At 37.7% G+C, this 14,408-nt stretch overlaps 1 protein-coding gene across 1 annotated transcript in view; it reads left to right on the top strand.

Moving 5' to 3' along the window:
- Positions 1-365: 365 nt before the first annotated feature.
- The window catches only part of dnah9l (dynein, axonemal, heavy polypeptide 9 like), a 29,568-nt gene continuing 15,525 nt past the window's right edge, over positions 366-14,408 (top strand). Inside the window, exons 1-34 of the mRNA XM_032566447.1 lie at positions 366-626; positions 1,126-1,203; positions 1,276-1,331; positions 1,418-1,538; positions 1,638-1,807; positions 3,043-3,265; positions 3,355-3,471; positions 3,675-3,761; positions 3,874-4,032; positions 4,146-4,229; positions 4,333-4,491; positions 4,625-4,747; positions 4,921-5,043; positions 5,451-5,675; positions 5,765-5,983; positions 6,136-6,303; positions 6,401-6,526; positions 7,876-7,983; positions 8,067-8,198; positions 8,279-8,439; positions 9,296-9,452; positions 9,568-9,713; positions 9,810-9,926; positions 10,017-10,155; positions 10,577-10,669; positions 10,775-10,969; positions 11,332-11,409; positions 11,610-11,742; positions 11,958-12,085; positions 12,288-12,436; positions 12,533-12,683; positions 12,772-12,903; positions 13,001-13,174; positions 13,256-13,460. Of these exons, the coding sequence (XP_032422338.1) occupies positions 366-626; positions 1,126-1,203; positions 1,276-1,331; positions 1,418-1,538; positions 1,638-1,807; positions 3,043-3,265; positions 3,355-3,471; positions 3,675-3,761; positions 3,874-4,032; positions 4,146-4,229; positions 4,333-4,491; positions 4,625-4,747; positions 4,921-5,043; positions 5,451-5,675; positions 5,765-5,983; positions 6,136-6,303; positions 6,401-6,526; positions 7,876-7,983; positions 8,067-8,198; positions 8,279-8,439; positions 9,296-9,452; positions 9,568-9,713; positions 9,810-9,926; positions 10,017-10,155; positions 10,577-10,669; positions 10,775-10,969; positions 11,332-11,409; positions 11,610-11,742; positions 11,958-12,085; positions 12,288-12,436; positions 12,533-12,683; positions 12,772-12,903; positions 13,001-13,174; positions 13,256-13,460 (4,897 nt within the window). The remainder of the gene's footprint in view (positions 627-1,125; positions 1,204-1,275; positions 1,332-1,417; positions 1,539-1,637; positions 1,808-3,042; positions 3,266-3,354; positions 3,472-3,674; positions 3,762-3,873; positions 4,033-4,145; positions 4,230-4,332; positions 4,492-4,624; positions 4,748-4,920; positions 5,044-5,450; positions 5,676-5,764; positions 5,984-6,135; positions 6,304-6,400; positions 6,527-7,875; positions 7,984-8,066; positions 8,199-8,278; positions 8,440-9,295; positions 9,453-9,567; positions 9,714-9,809; positions 9,927-10,016; positions 10,156-10,576; positions 10,670-10,774; positions 10,970-11,331; positions 11,410-11,609; positions 11,743-11,957; positions 12,086-12,287; positions 12,437-12,532; positions 12,684-12,771; positions 12,904-13,000; positions 13,175-13,255; positions 13,461-14,408) is intronic.

Raw genomic sequence — 14,408 nt, 5'->3', positions numbered from 1 at the left:
GGAGATGCATTGGATTTTTTTTGAAAGAGTATCACAGCAGAGGGTGCTGAATATATATCCAGAATACATATAGATTGTTCTTTAGGAAAACATTGAAAAGCACTTTTACTTTCTTTCCCATGTATATTTATGTACTACTTCTTGTTGCTCTGTCATGTAAAATCTCCAAAAAATCTATTAAAGTTTGTGGTTGTCAGGTAAAAAAATTAAATGGTTAAAATGGGTTTAAATACTCTTGCTAAGCATTGTATTTGTAAACCAATAACATTTTTTTGTTCACGGTGATCCAGGAGAACCAGTCTCTGCTAGGTGTGATGGATCAAAGCGGCTGTGAATGGCGTGCGTACACAGAGTATGTGGACCGGATGATCGTGACAGGTTTCTCCAACGCAGTACGCTGTTCCCTGCAGTACTTCGTGGACAACACAGATGCAGCTCAACGCATCACTCCCCTCTTTGAAATAAAATTGATACTCAACAGCAGTGAAATGACCTTTGACCCTTCACTGGACTTGAGTCACGATGGAAACTTCTACGATATTGTGGACAAAATGGTGACCAACATTGCAAGTATGGGATCCTTCATACTCAGAGTGGCAAAACACAAGCAGATGGATAACTATCAGGTACTATACATTTAGATTATGTATTCACTGTGAAAGCATACTGCCTTACAGAAATATTCATCTGATTTTCAAATCTTCCAAAATCTGAAATTTGACACTTGGATTAACTCTCAAGTGTCTGTGAGAGTTAATCCAGCAAACATTCCCCAAATGAACCAATAAACACAGGAGTAGGTCAGGGATACATTTGTAAAGACGTTTGGAGCACTGTTAGTTTATAAAACGATATTCCAAGGTTTCAAACTTGAAAATGTATCTATTTTTACAGCTCCTATGCTATCTTATAAAAAACAAAAAATACTAAGACAAGTCAGTTTTTCACAACATTTTCAATCCAATTAACACTAATGATTTGTTTTGTGTTAGTCACAGTTACTGTATGACCTAAAATGGCAAAATAAAATACATACTTGTGGTTGTAAAGTATCAAAACTGAAATGGTTTCTATGTATGTGAAGTTTTGTAAAGCCCTATATTACCCCGATTTCTCATCCTTTAGTTTGACATAGATGAAATGGAGGATTTGTCAGAAATGTGTCATATTATCCGCTCACGGGCACGAGGCGCGGTCGCCAAGGTAATTCTCTTTTCTAGAGACTTATGTATTATTTATTTAGTACACAACCATAAACATTGTTTTGATTTTCAGGTCAGGGAATATCAGGCATCATTTTCTAGCTACCGCTACCTTTGGACTGATGACAGGTCAGATGGTTTGCTTTATGAAATTTCCTCTTTGCAGAGATTTATATTTATTTATTTTGTCCTCCTTTTTTATCTCGCTCTTTCAGGTCTGAATTTATGAGGCAGTTTCTGCTTTATGGCCACGTGTTAAGCACGGAGGAAGCCGAGCTGTATGCTGACTATGAACTGAAAAAGAACCCACCCACCTTAGAAAACTTTAAAGATCAAGTGCGTTCCACTTATGTGACTTAATTGTTCATACTGTTATTCTAGCATTCAGAGAACTTAATAATGCAATGAGAGTAACTGGATAATTTCCTCATCTAGATTAATCTTTTTGAGTCTCTGTATGTTCGGGTGAGCAAAATGGAGGACAGGATGGTGTTTTGTGGCTGGCTGCAGCTGGACATCCGTCCCTTCAAGCACACACTCATGAATGTCATCAAAAAGTGGAGCTGGATGTTCAAAGAGCACCTTCTGAACCATGTAAACCAAAGGTGAGACAAACACAAACAAGGGCTTCTTATTCACCACAGAAATCATTTGCAGAAATACAAAATAGTTATAGAAATTGGTTTTGAATATTTAATGTGATGGTCATAATTTGGACCATTGCCAAAAATCCAGACTTTAGATATGACAATCAAGATTAATTTTGTCTCAAAACCCCCCAATAAGTGTTCTTTTCAAGGTCTAAATTTTTATACATATATACAATTACTGCAGTCTTTCTTCCTTTTCCATATCAACAAATATTTTTGACCCAACCAGCGTTTTGTCATGTCATTCTGTTCCAGCAAGGGTTTTATCTCAGTTTAGAAAGCTGCCCCAGTGTTCTGACAAAGAATTGCTAATAAAGCTCTTAGATTCATCATTTATATCCAAAGATATATTTAACTCAATTCACATTCTCACCCATCTCTTCCTCCTGCAGATTTTAGGTGGAGGAGTTTAGTTCAGAGCTAGGCTAACATTAGCTTGTGTCTGTCTTAATGTGAATCATTGATCATTTTGCTTTCCCAACACATTTCAGGGGGGGTTCAGTTCATCTTTGGTTGACAAAGGTTGCAAAAAATGTGTTCTTCTGTGTCATAAGCCTAACTGTTTGTTTTCCATGTCCTAAAACCTAAGTTTTTCTAAGATTTTCTTTCTTTTTTTATTTTAGGATTCGTCACCATTTGCTTTCCATATAGATAGATAGATAGATAGATAGATAGATAGATAGATAGATAGATAGATAGATAGATAGATAGATAGATAGATAGATAGATAGATAGATAGATAGATAGATAGATAGATAGATAGATAGATAGATAGATAGATAGATAGATAGATAGATAGATAGATAGATCTTTGTTGTCATTGTCACAAGAACTACGAAATTTAAAAAGTGCCATCAGTCAGTGCATATGCTTAGTTCCTCAGTTTTAAAATTCCTTAGAGTTTTGTTCTGTTCTTTCGTATGTATTTACACTTTGCTCTAAATTCTTGTCTTTAGTTTTATTTAATTGTACATCGTAAGAGACTCCCTGTTTCTTTTTTCTCTCTTGGTTCACCATCTGTGGTATTGGAGCTTTGCATCTCTGCAAGTGTTAACTTCTGTTAACAACTTGTCACTGACAGTTTTCTGTGTCCCCTGATTAACCCACTAGGCTTCTTCAGTGTCTCAGCTTACCTTATTCTGTATGATTACTCGTGAAATATTTGTTTTACAATCTTTATTATTTCACAGTGTGAAGGAGCTGTCCCATTTTATGGAGGACACAGCTGGAGGTCTCTCTACAAAAGTATCAGATGGGGATTATGCAGAGTTGGTGAGCATAATGGGACACCTCATGGCAATCCGAGATAGACAGCTCAGTAATGAAAAGCACTTCAAACCACTCAAGTCAACTGCAGAGCTACTCAAGTCCTATGGTCAGCAACTTCCAGAGAGTGTCTACACACAGCTGGAGGTTTGTTCCAGTGCAAAGTCTGTTTACAGAAAGGGCTTTGTGCGGCCATCAGCGCATGAAATTCTTCACTCCTATTCTCCAAAACATAGGAGCTGCCTGAGAAGTGGAAAAGTGTCAGAAAAATTGCCTTCACGGTCAAACACGAAGTTGCACCACTGCAGTCAAACGAAGTTTCAGTGATACGCAGAAAATGTGTTCGGTTTGAGGTGAGGCTAGGTGTGAGCAAGGTCAGATGTCGGTCTGGAAACCACCCACAAGGAGCTTGATATCTGATACACCTAAATTAGCTTTTGTTCTTCCTTTCCTACATTATTTATGTGATCCCAGTACCAGGGTCCGCACATTTGTAGACTTTGAAATTGAAGCAAATTTACATGCATCATAGATTTTCCAAATGTTCACATTTTAGGTGAAGCAGCTTGAGTTCAGAGAGAGATTTCGTACTGAATCGATCTTCAAGATCAATGTGGAGGAGCCATATGACCTTATTGATAAGGTAAGCCATGGAAAAGGTTCATTTGCAACATATTAAGAAAACTGTTATAATAATGAAACTCTACAAAGTAGCAGAGGTGCAACAGCATCTGAACCACCAACTTTCTCTCTAGTGTCATCAGTCAGTTGCAGGGATTGAGATGGAAATGAAGAACCTGCAGGACACGGCTGATTTATTTGAGGTCAGCTTCCCAGAGTACAAACAGCTGCGCCAGTGTCGCTCTGATATCATACTTGTCAAAGCAGTCTGGGACATGATCATTTTTGTAAAGGTACAACCTATTAGACATAAAAGATATTCTAATAGTTTTTCTTAAATAATCTTTTAATACTGTGGTTTAGAAACATTTTCTAAAATTTGCCCAAAAAAACTCTTCAATACTAGACAAGTATAAAAGAGTGGACAAAAACTCCATGGACAGAGATAAACGTTGAGCTGATGGACATGGAGCTCCGACGTTTTGCTAAAGTACGTGATGCATATATTTAAGAAGCCAGACCTGTATTAACTTGTGGTAGTGAAAAACGTGTTCACTCTCATGCTCTCACTGCACTGCTGCTTCTCGTTGCAGGAGATGAAGATGCTAGATAAGGAAGTGCGAGCGTGGGACGTTTATCTGGGTCTAGAATCAACCGTGAAAAACCTGCTGACCTCTCTGAGAGCAGTCAACGAGCTGCAGAACTCTGCCATCAGAGAGAGACACTGGCAGCAGCTCATGAACACTACAGGAGTATGAGAACCGATACGCTCCCACTGTGCTGCAATTCTGCATGCTTTGCATGCAGCTGTTCTGCAGACTTCTCTCTAGGTTCAAATATTCTGATCACAACCACAGCACAGCAAATCTTCTTTATGATCCTCAGGTACGGTTTGTGATGGGAGAGGGCACCACCTTGGGGGACCTGTTAGAATTACAGCTACACCGTGTAGAGGATGAAGTTAAAAACATAGTGGACAAAGCTGTAAAAGAAATGGGCATTGAGAAGGTAGGAAGCAGGGAATTGATGCTGTTTGAATAAATAAAAAGTTGCCAAATATAAACTTAAAGAAAAGTTGCATGTTGAGTCTACCTTGTTTCAAAGAAAATACATGGGTGTCAATATGAAAATGTCAAAATTGCTGTTTTATCCCGATTGAACTATATCCATTTGAAATATAGGTACTGGCAGAGATAACACAGACCTGGAGTGTTATGTCGCTGTCATATGAGACTCATAACAGCACTGGAACACCTTTGCTCAAAGCTGATGAGAATCTAATCGAAACGTTGGAGGACAACCAGGTTAGTTCGTTATATGGATTCATTACAGCATCGTTCTGGTGGAGGTTCTCAGACTTCCAAGACTTGATAATCCTAAGTGAGTAAGTGGAATGCAACCTCCTGTTTCTTCAAATCTTCAGAGCTTTCTTTTTTTCAAAAGGCTTAAATCATCAGCCTCTATTCATACCTCTGCAGCAAAAGTGTCAGAGGTATGAGTACATTTCTAAGGCAATGCATAATTTTGCTTTGCATTTCTGTTAAATAAACAAACTGTGCTCAACCACACTTTGATCACTTTGGTCGCTCTTTGAAATCAGTTATCCAATCAACAAAAAATAAATAAATAACAAGAAGATGCTGAAATGTGTGACTACATCATAGCAGTTTTCTACAAGAGCTGTGAATCTGCTATATTCACTTACCCTCAGGTGCAACTCCAGAACATCCTGATGAGCAAATATGTGGAGTATTTCCAGTCAGAAGTGAGTGGATGGCAGAGGAAGTTAATGGTGGCTGACCTAGTTATCTCAACCTGGATGTCTGTTCAGAGAACTTGGGCACACCTGAACAGCATCTTCACCAACAGCGATGACATTCGCTGCCAGCTGGCCAACGTTGCAGAGCTCTTTCAGGGAATTCACACTGACCTTCAGGTTAACACCCAGCCTAACACGCATTTATACTTTTCTTTTTTGTGTGTGTGTGTTTAAATCTCCTCATCTTGTTTTTTGTCTCATTTTAGAGTTTGATGACTGAAGTGGTGCAGGACAGTAATGTGGTGAATGTAACCAACAAGCTTGGCTTCCTAGACAGCCTGGAAACCTTACAGCAGAGGCTATCTGTGTGTGAGAAGGCCCTAGCTGAGTATTTGGAAACAAAGAGACTCACATTCCCCAGATTTTACTTTGTCTCAGCTTCAGATTTGTTGGAGATTGTGTCAAAGGGAACACAGCCTAAACAGGTGCCACAATTTATTGGTGTTGTCTTAAAAACAACCGATCCATAAAATGTTACCACAGCGCATTCATAAATAATTTTGACTCAGCATGTGTGCGGAGTACTAAAGTGTGCTTCATCTAGATTTAAATGAAGAAAACTGGGTGTAATTTTCAGGTGACCCGCCATTTATTGAAGTTGTTTGACAACATAGCAGACCTTCGCTTCAAGGACTCAGACGAGGCCGGAGAAGAGGATGAAGATGGAGTGGCAGTTGCTATTGGGATGTACAGCCGGGAGAGAGAATATGTTTCTTTCTCAGAGCCATGTATCTGTGAAGGACAGGTAAATTATACATCTATAAACAAAACTTATATATAAATATATATACATGTCTATCAATTTATATAACCTTTTGTTATATAACCTTTTGTTCTCCCAGGCAGAGTGTTGGTTAAATGCCCTGGAGAGCAACATGCGCTGTACAGTCAGGAAAGAAATACAGGAGGCTGTTGGTGCCTATGAGGACAAACCGCGAGATCAGTGGCTTTTTGATTATCCTGCACAGGTTTGTGTTTTTGCATATTTGTAGATTTTGAAACACAGATTGGTTCTCTTTCATTAAAAACAGATGTGGATTTGAGTAAAGAAATTATGGTTGGAAAAGTTCCTCATTTGATATTTGAAGCCATACCTATTCTGACCAATGTCAGCATAAGGAGATTAAATAATTGATAAAGGGGGTTGACAACTTGAGGCAGTCATGATTTATGTCCCATACACTATTTTATTTTCAGCAGCCACTCCTGCAGAATTTGATACATGAATGAATGAGTTTTAAAATCCCCACAAATGTTGTATAGTAGCTTATTATTTTAACATAATATTTTCCAAATATGAGTGTTTTACATTCACAAAACAAAAGTCTTGGATCAGGTGTCACACTGAGTCTGGTATATGGAGCAGTGTTATTCCACCTAATCCAAGTCAATTCTTTTGTATTTTGTAGCCCATGTGGCTTGAAAACGTAGAGTTTAATAGTTAGATATAATTCGCTATTATTTCTGAAGTGTCCTATCAAGTAAGCCTAATACAAACTAAATAAGTGATGTTATTTTTTCATAATCCATGTTTGACTTAAAGTTAAATCTAAATGTTTTTTAAAAGTCTGATATGTAACTCCCTGAAATCTACAGACACCATGTCAAATTGAGTTCTTGATTTAGCAATAATTTGATCATACCAAAAAACCCTTACTCCTCTTCTTTATCCTTCATACAGACTGTTTAAATCTCCTTACATGCTAGACATGATCTTGTAGTATTTAATTTTATACCTGGACTGTTTGTAATTAATAAAAAACACAACCCAAATTCATACAATAACAATTGTTTTTAGTGCAGGACATTTGCATCTGAGAAGACCTGGGCTCAGTAAGAACTGTCTATAAATATTTCCTATTTTAGGAACTTAATTTTTTCTATAATCCTCTGATTTGTCAAATCAGTTAATTCTAAGTAATGTAAAAAATGTCCCATTAAATTTCATTTTACTGCTGCAACTAAATTAAACATATCCTGTTATGCAATAAGCCCTTATAATCTTAAAAGCAAATTTCCATAGAAAAATTATTTATCAAACATAACCCATAATAAAACATTTATAATCCTTGCAATTTGTGTAGAAGTAACTGTATCCTCAATTTGTGCTTTATGCACATTTGACAAGTTTAGTTCTATTCAGTATGTTCTATGCAACATTAAACAATGTTAAAAAATGTAGCAACTGTTGTTTTGTATGTAGGTTTTCAAGCCACAGGTTAATTTGCAAACCCATTCCTCGGCCAGACCTTTATTAAAAGTTAGAAAAGTAAGACCCTATTGTTGCATGTTCTGTTTTCTTTTTTCCCATAAATAGGTATCATTAACTGGTAGTCAGGTGTGGTGGGCCACAGATGTTGGTATTGCCTTTGAGAGGGTGGAGGAAGGATTTGAGACAGCTCTCAAAGACTACAACAAAAAACAGGTAGGGTCAGAAAGTCCGAATTTTTTCATACTGGTGGGTCTACAAAGAGGCACTTCTAATAAGTGATTTTTGTCAATTTCAAGATCACACAGCTCAACTCACTGATCCACATGTTGCTTGGGGATTTAAGTCGTGGAGACAGACAAAAAATAATGACCATCTGCACCATTGATGTTCACGCTCGAGATGTGGTTGGCAGTCTCATCACTCAAAAGGTATCTGAAACACCTTATTTGAATGATAGACATAAGAGTTATTGGAGTCTACTGTTGGTTTTACTGTGTTCACCTGTTAGGTGACGAACGGACAGGCATTCGCATGGCTGTCTCAGTTACGGCATCGCTGGGATGAAGAAACAGGACACTGTTGTGTCAACATTTGTGACGCCCAGTTCCAGTTCAGCTATGAGTACCTGGGAAACACAAACAGACTGGTTATCACCCCACTTACTGATAGGTAGTAAGCCTCTGTTGTAAGCTCCACTCATGATATTCTCATATCTAGTGATATTTATTTTATAGAAAGTAGATTTCAAACCTGAAGGAGGTATTAATAATGGGCTTTCACTGCAGGCTTATTAAAAAGTAGAGTCCACATTGAAATACATATTGCCTTGAAATAGATAAGTGTTCTTGTTTTTCCTACAATGCCTTGCAAAAGTAGTCATATGTTCCAAACCTTTTTCACATTCAATCATGATGCAACCATATATCTTTTTGTATTTTATAGGTATTTTGTGAGATAGACCAGAAAAAGAAGAGCATAAAAAATTTTAGGGGGGTATGTCTTTAAATCCTTTGCAAATTTAGCTAGTTAAATCTTTACCAATTAACTGCTCAAACTCGAGCATTTTGGGTAGAAAGCAGCGGAGAACATATATTTTAAAGTCTTGCCTAATATACTCAGTTATACTTTGGTCTGGACTTTGACTGGACCAATCTATCATGCTTCATTTTGCTCTTGCTGTTTATATAGCTGTTGTCCTGCCGGACGATAAACCTTAACCCCAGTCTCAAGTTTTTCCTTTTCTATTCATCTTAACAACAGCTCTCACCAGCTTCTTTCTCCATTTGTTCATCACATTAAATATTAAAAATAAAATTGTTGTCTAACATGACAACATGTGAAAAAGCCTAAGTGGTATAATTACTTTTACAAGTTAATATAGGTACATTTTTCTACTATGATTAATGTCGATGGATATTCAATACTTTTATTGTAATGCCCAGTGGTTAAAATCCACATTGTTAGGATCCTGGATTTTGACTTTGCTTTCTGTATCAATTTTAAATCTCAACACCACCACAATAAGGTGTTACATAACCCTGACCCAGTCCCTCCATCTGACTATGAGTGGCGCCCCATCAGGCCCGGCTGGCACCGGTAAAACAGAGACAACTAAAGATCTGGGACGCTCCCTTGGTATCATGGTGTATGTGTTCAACTGTTCAGAGCAAATGGACTATAAGGTATCATAAACATCAAACATGTTCTTCCCAATTTCTGTTGTGCCAGTTTTTCCTTCATTTTTTAAAAATGAGTGATGCTATGTATTCTGCATCTTTCTCCTTTCTGTGTCCTCAGTCCATAGGTAATATTTATAAGGGTCTGGCTCAAACAGGAGTGTGGGGCTGCTTTGATGAATTCAACAGGATCTCAGTGGATGTCCTGTCTGTGGTAGCTGTGCAGGTCAAGACTATTCAAGATGCTGTGCGCAACAAAAAACAGAGGTATGCATGTATCTATCACGGGTGTGTTGTATTTTTTTATTGGCTTTGTAATGTTGGGGTTTTTTTTTGCCCACATTAATTAATTTATTCTTGCAGGTTTCAGTTTCTGGGTGAGGAAATTGAACTGAAACCAACAGTGGGGATCTTCATCACTCTGAACCCGGGCTACGCTGGAAGGGCAGAACTCCCAGAAAACCTTAAGGCTCTGTTCAGGTCTGATATCAAGATAAATAGAGGCTTTCAGTGCAAAGGTTCATACATACCAGAAATTTCTTATCTCTTGCCTAATTGCCCAAAATTCAGGCCCTGTGCAATGGTGATCCCAGACTTTGAACTGATCTGTGAAATCATGCTGGTGGCTGAAGGGTTCATTGATGCACGTCTGCTGGCACGCAAGTTCATCAGTCTCTATACTCTGTGCAAAGAGCTGTTGTCAAAACAGGTATGCACATAAAAACATATAAAATTTCCTGACCTAAAATTTATTTGAAAAATGGTTTGGCATGCTCTTAAAAAGTTGTATGTGAAGATGATTTTATGACTGATTGTCATTATTTACTTTTTAGGTTGGGGATTTAATCTAATTTATCAGCTATCAGCTTAACAACTGTAGTATATCCTGGTACATGTTGTGTTTATATTCCAACTCTTTCTGTTTCCCCGTTTGATAAACTAAAATAAAGAAAGAGCAAGTTACTGTGAATACTATTATCACCGTTATCCATTGTCAGAGTTTTACTTATCTTTTGTGTTTACACATTTGAATATAGACTTATCAGACTGACATAATAAAATACACCTGTTAGTATGCTAATTGTTAATTGTGTTTGACTTACACAGCCTATATTTCCTTATTTTTTTAGGATCATTATGATTGGGGTTTAAGAGCTATAAAATCAGTCCTGGTCGTAGCTGGGTCCCTGAAGCGTGAGGAACGTAACAGACCTGAAGAACAAGTGAGCCTCACTTCTGTTTCTGACTGAAACAGCTGCTTTAATTTACATAGTGATATGTGTTTTACCCTTTGCTGACAAATTCAAGCTTCAACACTTTTTCTTCAGGTGCTGATGCGAGCTCTGAGGGACTTTAACCTGCCGAAGATAGTGACAAGTGATGTGCCCATATTCCTTGGGCTGATCAGTGACTTGTTTCCTCAGTTGGATGTGCCCAGGAAGAAAGATCCCACTCTGGAAAACGCCGTTCGTCAGTCAGTCAGTGAGCTGCGTCTCCAAGCTGAGGAAAATTTTACCCTTAAGGTTTGCAGTTGTACTGTACTCTTTCCACTTTTGATGGAATGACTGAATAGAGGTTGGTGATACATTCATTGTATGAGATATGTTTTAAACCAACTCTGTGCTGCAATTTTCTCCACAATGTTGACCTCAACCTAAAAATAAATGAGTTTTTAATCTAATAAAATGTGAAAATGGAGAGTGGGATGCACTCCACATACAAACACACGCACATATGTGTATATACACACACACTGTGGGAGTCAAGTAAAATGTAAAAAGTTTAAGATGTTAACATTTACTTTCACTTTGAAGTTATATTGGACTGTATTTGTTTAACTGTATAAAGTGCTGCAATTAATATTTGCAGGTTTATGTGTGCTCAGGTGACTCAGTTGGAGGAGCTGCTTGCTGTCAGGCATTCTGTATTTGTCGTGGGTGGGCCTGGAACTGGAAAAAGTCAGGTTAATAACCTCATCAATGGCAATAAAAACAAAACAAAATTTTTGTTTTCATTTTTAAAGACTTTTCCAGTGTTTTAACCTACCTAGTACATAATCAACATAATTGTTTACATATGTTATTTTATTAAATTAACTGTGACGGTAGAGTTGTTTTCTTTGTGTTTGTCATTTTTGGCTTTTGTTTTTTGTTTATTTTGCAGATCTTGAAGACCCTCCACAGGACATATTCTATCATGAAGAAGAAGTCAGTATGGACTGATATCAACCCCAAAGCTGTAACCACAGATGAGTTGTTTGGATATCTGCATCCTGCTACCAGAGAGTGGAAAGATGGTGAGAGGCTTAAATACTTTTTACAAAGAGTTTTATAAACATAGATCATAGTCAAAATAAACAGAGATCCCTTTAAATTTGAGTTATTCCAGTTCATAGCTAATTCTTAAACCTTGTTTGAGAATTACTGAAACATGATATAAACATTAGAGGGTTTTGTTGTTTGATAGTTAATAGATTTTGCTCCATATTAAACTCATTATTTCTTTCATTAGGTCTTTTCTCCAACACCATGAGAGAGTTGACCTCAGTGACCCAAGATGGACCAAAATGGATTGTTTTAGATGGGGACATTGATCCCATGTGGATCGAGTCACTCAACACAGTTATGGATGACAATAAAGTGAGACATCATTCCTTGTTAATTAATACAAAGTTTTTTATGTTAGTGTTTTGCTACAATATATTTTTACAGTAGTTAAATAAAACCACCTTTTACATTTTAGGCATATTTTTATTTATATTTCATTCCAAGTCACTGAATTGGGATGTTGTTCTTTCAGCATATATTGTATACTTATACTTCCAGTCCTCTTACTCTTCAGGTTCTGACTCTTGCCAGTAATGAACGGATAAGTTTGTCTTCCTCCATGCGTCTGCTCTTTGAGATCTCCCATTTGAGGGCGGCTACCCCAGCCACAGTGTCCAGGGCAGGAATACTCTTCGTCAACCCACAGGACCTTGGCTGGAGCTCGTAAGACTCCAGGGATAACCCTAAACTCACACCATAAAGTATTTATTAGTTGTTCTTCAGTCTTTTGGTTTTTGATTTATACATCGCATTTCACAGGTATGTGGCAAGTTGGATAGATACCCGACAGGTCCAATCAGAGCGAGCCAACCTCACCATTTTGTTTGATAAGTATGTGCCTTACTGCTTGGAGCAAGTCCGCTGTAACCTGAAAACCATCACCCCCATTCCAGAACACAGCATGGTACAGGTTGGTCTTCTCAATAATTCCAAGTCAGAGGCTCTTTTGTGTTGTCCCTTCAAGTACACTGTAACATCTCTATATTTTGGTCAATCAGACTCTCTGCTCCTTGCTGGACTGCCTGTTGACAGAGAACAACACTCCACCAGACTCCCCCCGAGAACTGTATGAGATCTACTTTGTCTTCGCCTGTGTCTGGGCCTTCGGAGGCGCTCTCTTTCAGGATCATGTGTGTAGTGATCAAGTAATCACATGATCATGAACTGACATTAATACACATTATTAAACCACTTCACACGATCGTGTTTCAATTATATCCATTACAGCTGAATGATTACCGCACTGAGTTCAGCCGCTGGTGGTCTAAAGAGATGAGAGCTGTAAAGTTTCCTTCTCAAGGCTCAGTCTTTGACTATTACATTGATTCTGAGACGAAAAAGTTTACACCTTGGAGTGAGAAAATGGTGCTATTTGAGCTGGAACCTGATGTCCCATTGCAGGTTTGTGATTGTGATTACAAATATTCTACATGTTAATGTCAGAGTCATTGATTTAGGGTAACATGGAACATCTATTTTCAGACAGTGCTGGTTCACACCCCAGAAACCATCTGTCTAACGTACTTCATGGACTTGCTGCTACAAAAAGGAAAACCTGTCATGTTGGTGGGCAACGCAGGCGTGGGCAAAACCATTCTTGTGTCTGATAAAGTCACCAAACTAAAAGAAGACTTCATGGTGGCAAAAGTGCCCTTCAATTATTACACCACATCAGCCATGCTCCAACGTAAGAACCGCTACAAAACTAGAAATGGTTATAAGACAATACTGGATTATCAAACTGAAACCAAGAATGGAAGTATGAGGAGTTTAGATGGATTACAGTGCCTTGCAGAAGTATTCAAACTCCCTAAATATTTGTCTTGTTAGCTACAGACTTCAATGTATGTTAATTGATTTTTATGCGGTAGTCTATTAAGAATTACCGCATAATTGTGACATAGAAGAATTATACACAGTTTTCACGTATGCACATTATAGAGCCACTTTTTGCTGCAATTACAGCTGTCAGTCGGATTGGATGGAGTATAGTATCTGTGACCATTAAGTTTCAAGCCTTATTAAAAAACTTTAATAAGCTGAATGTTCAGTGTTGAAGTCGAACCTTCTCCTCTGTCATAAGTCTTTTGTTGCATGTAACATGTTTTCTTCCAGGACTGATCTAAAGGTAGCTCCTTTCAGATTCCTATCACATTTGGCCAACTTCCCTATTCTGTGTTGCCATGGTGATTGTGACTGTCAGGATGATGTACACTTGTGGGACCAGAGTACCTTCTTCTTAATGCTTGCTTTGTCCCCTAGATGGCCTGCTGCAAACTCTATGTGAAACTACCTTTTTTTCAACATCTCTTTTATTTGCTAGTCTTCCAAAAAGTTCACTATTTGTTTGTTTAGTCCACAAACAAGGTCTTACTCTGTTAGCAGATCCTCCCACATTAATTGTGGATCTCTGCCATTCCTTCAGTTACAACAATCCCCTTAACTGCTTTTTAAAAAAATAATCATTTGGTTGCACTGGATTTTGTTCAGGATTATCAAAATAAAAAGGTTTTGAAAACATTGCAGGCCACGCTTTTAGATCTTAAATGTGTAAAAGAAATTGAAAGATATGATTTTATTTCCAGTTGAAAGTTATGTAATACTTTGTGTTGGTCAATCACATAAAATCCCAGAA

The sequence above is a fragment of the Xiphophorus hellerii genome, chromosome 6, assembly GCF_003331165.1.
Source record: "Xiphophorus hellerii strain 12219 chromosome 6, Xiphophorus_hellerii-4.1, whole genome shotgun sequence".
In the NCBI taxonomy this organism is placed as follows: Eukaryota; Metazoa; Chordata; class Actinopteri; order Cyprinodontiformes; family Poeciliidae; genus Xiphophorus; species Xiphophorus hellerii.
The sequence above is the reverse complement of the archived record's forward strand: the minus strand, read 5'-3'. Positions and strand labels throughout refer to the sequence as shown.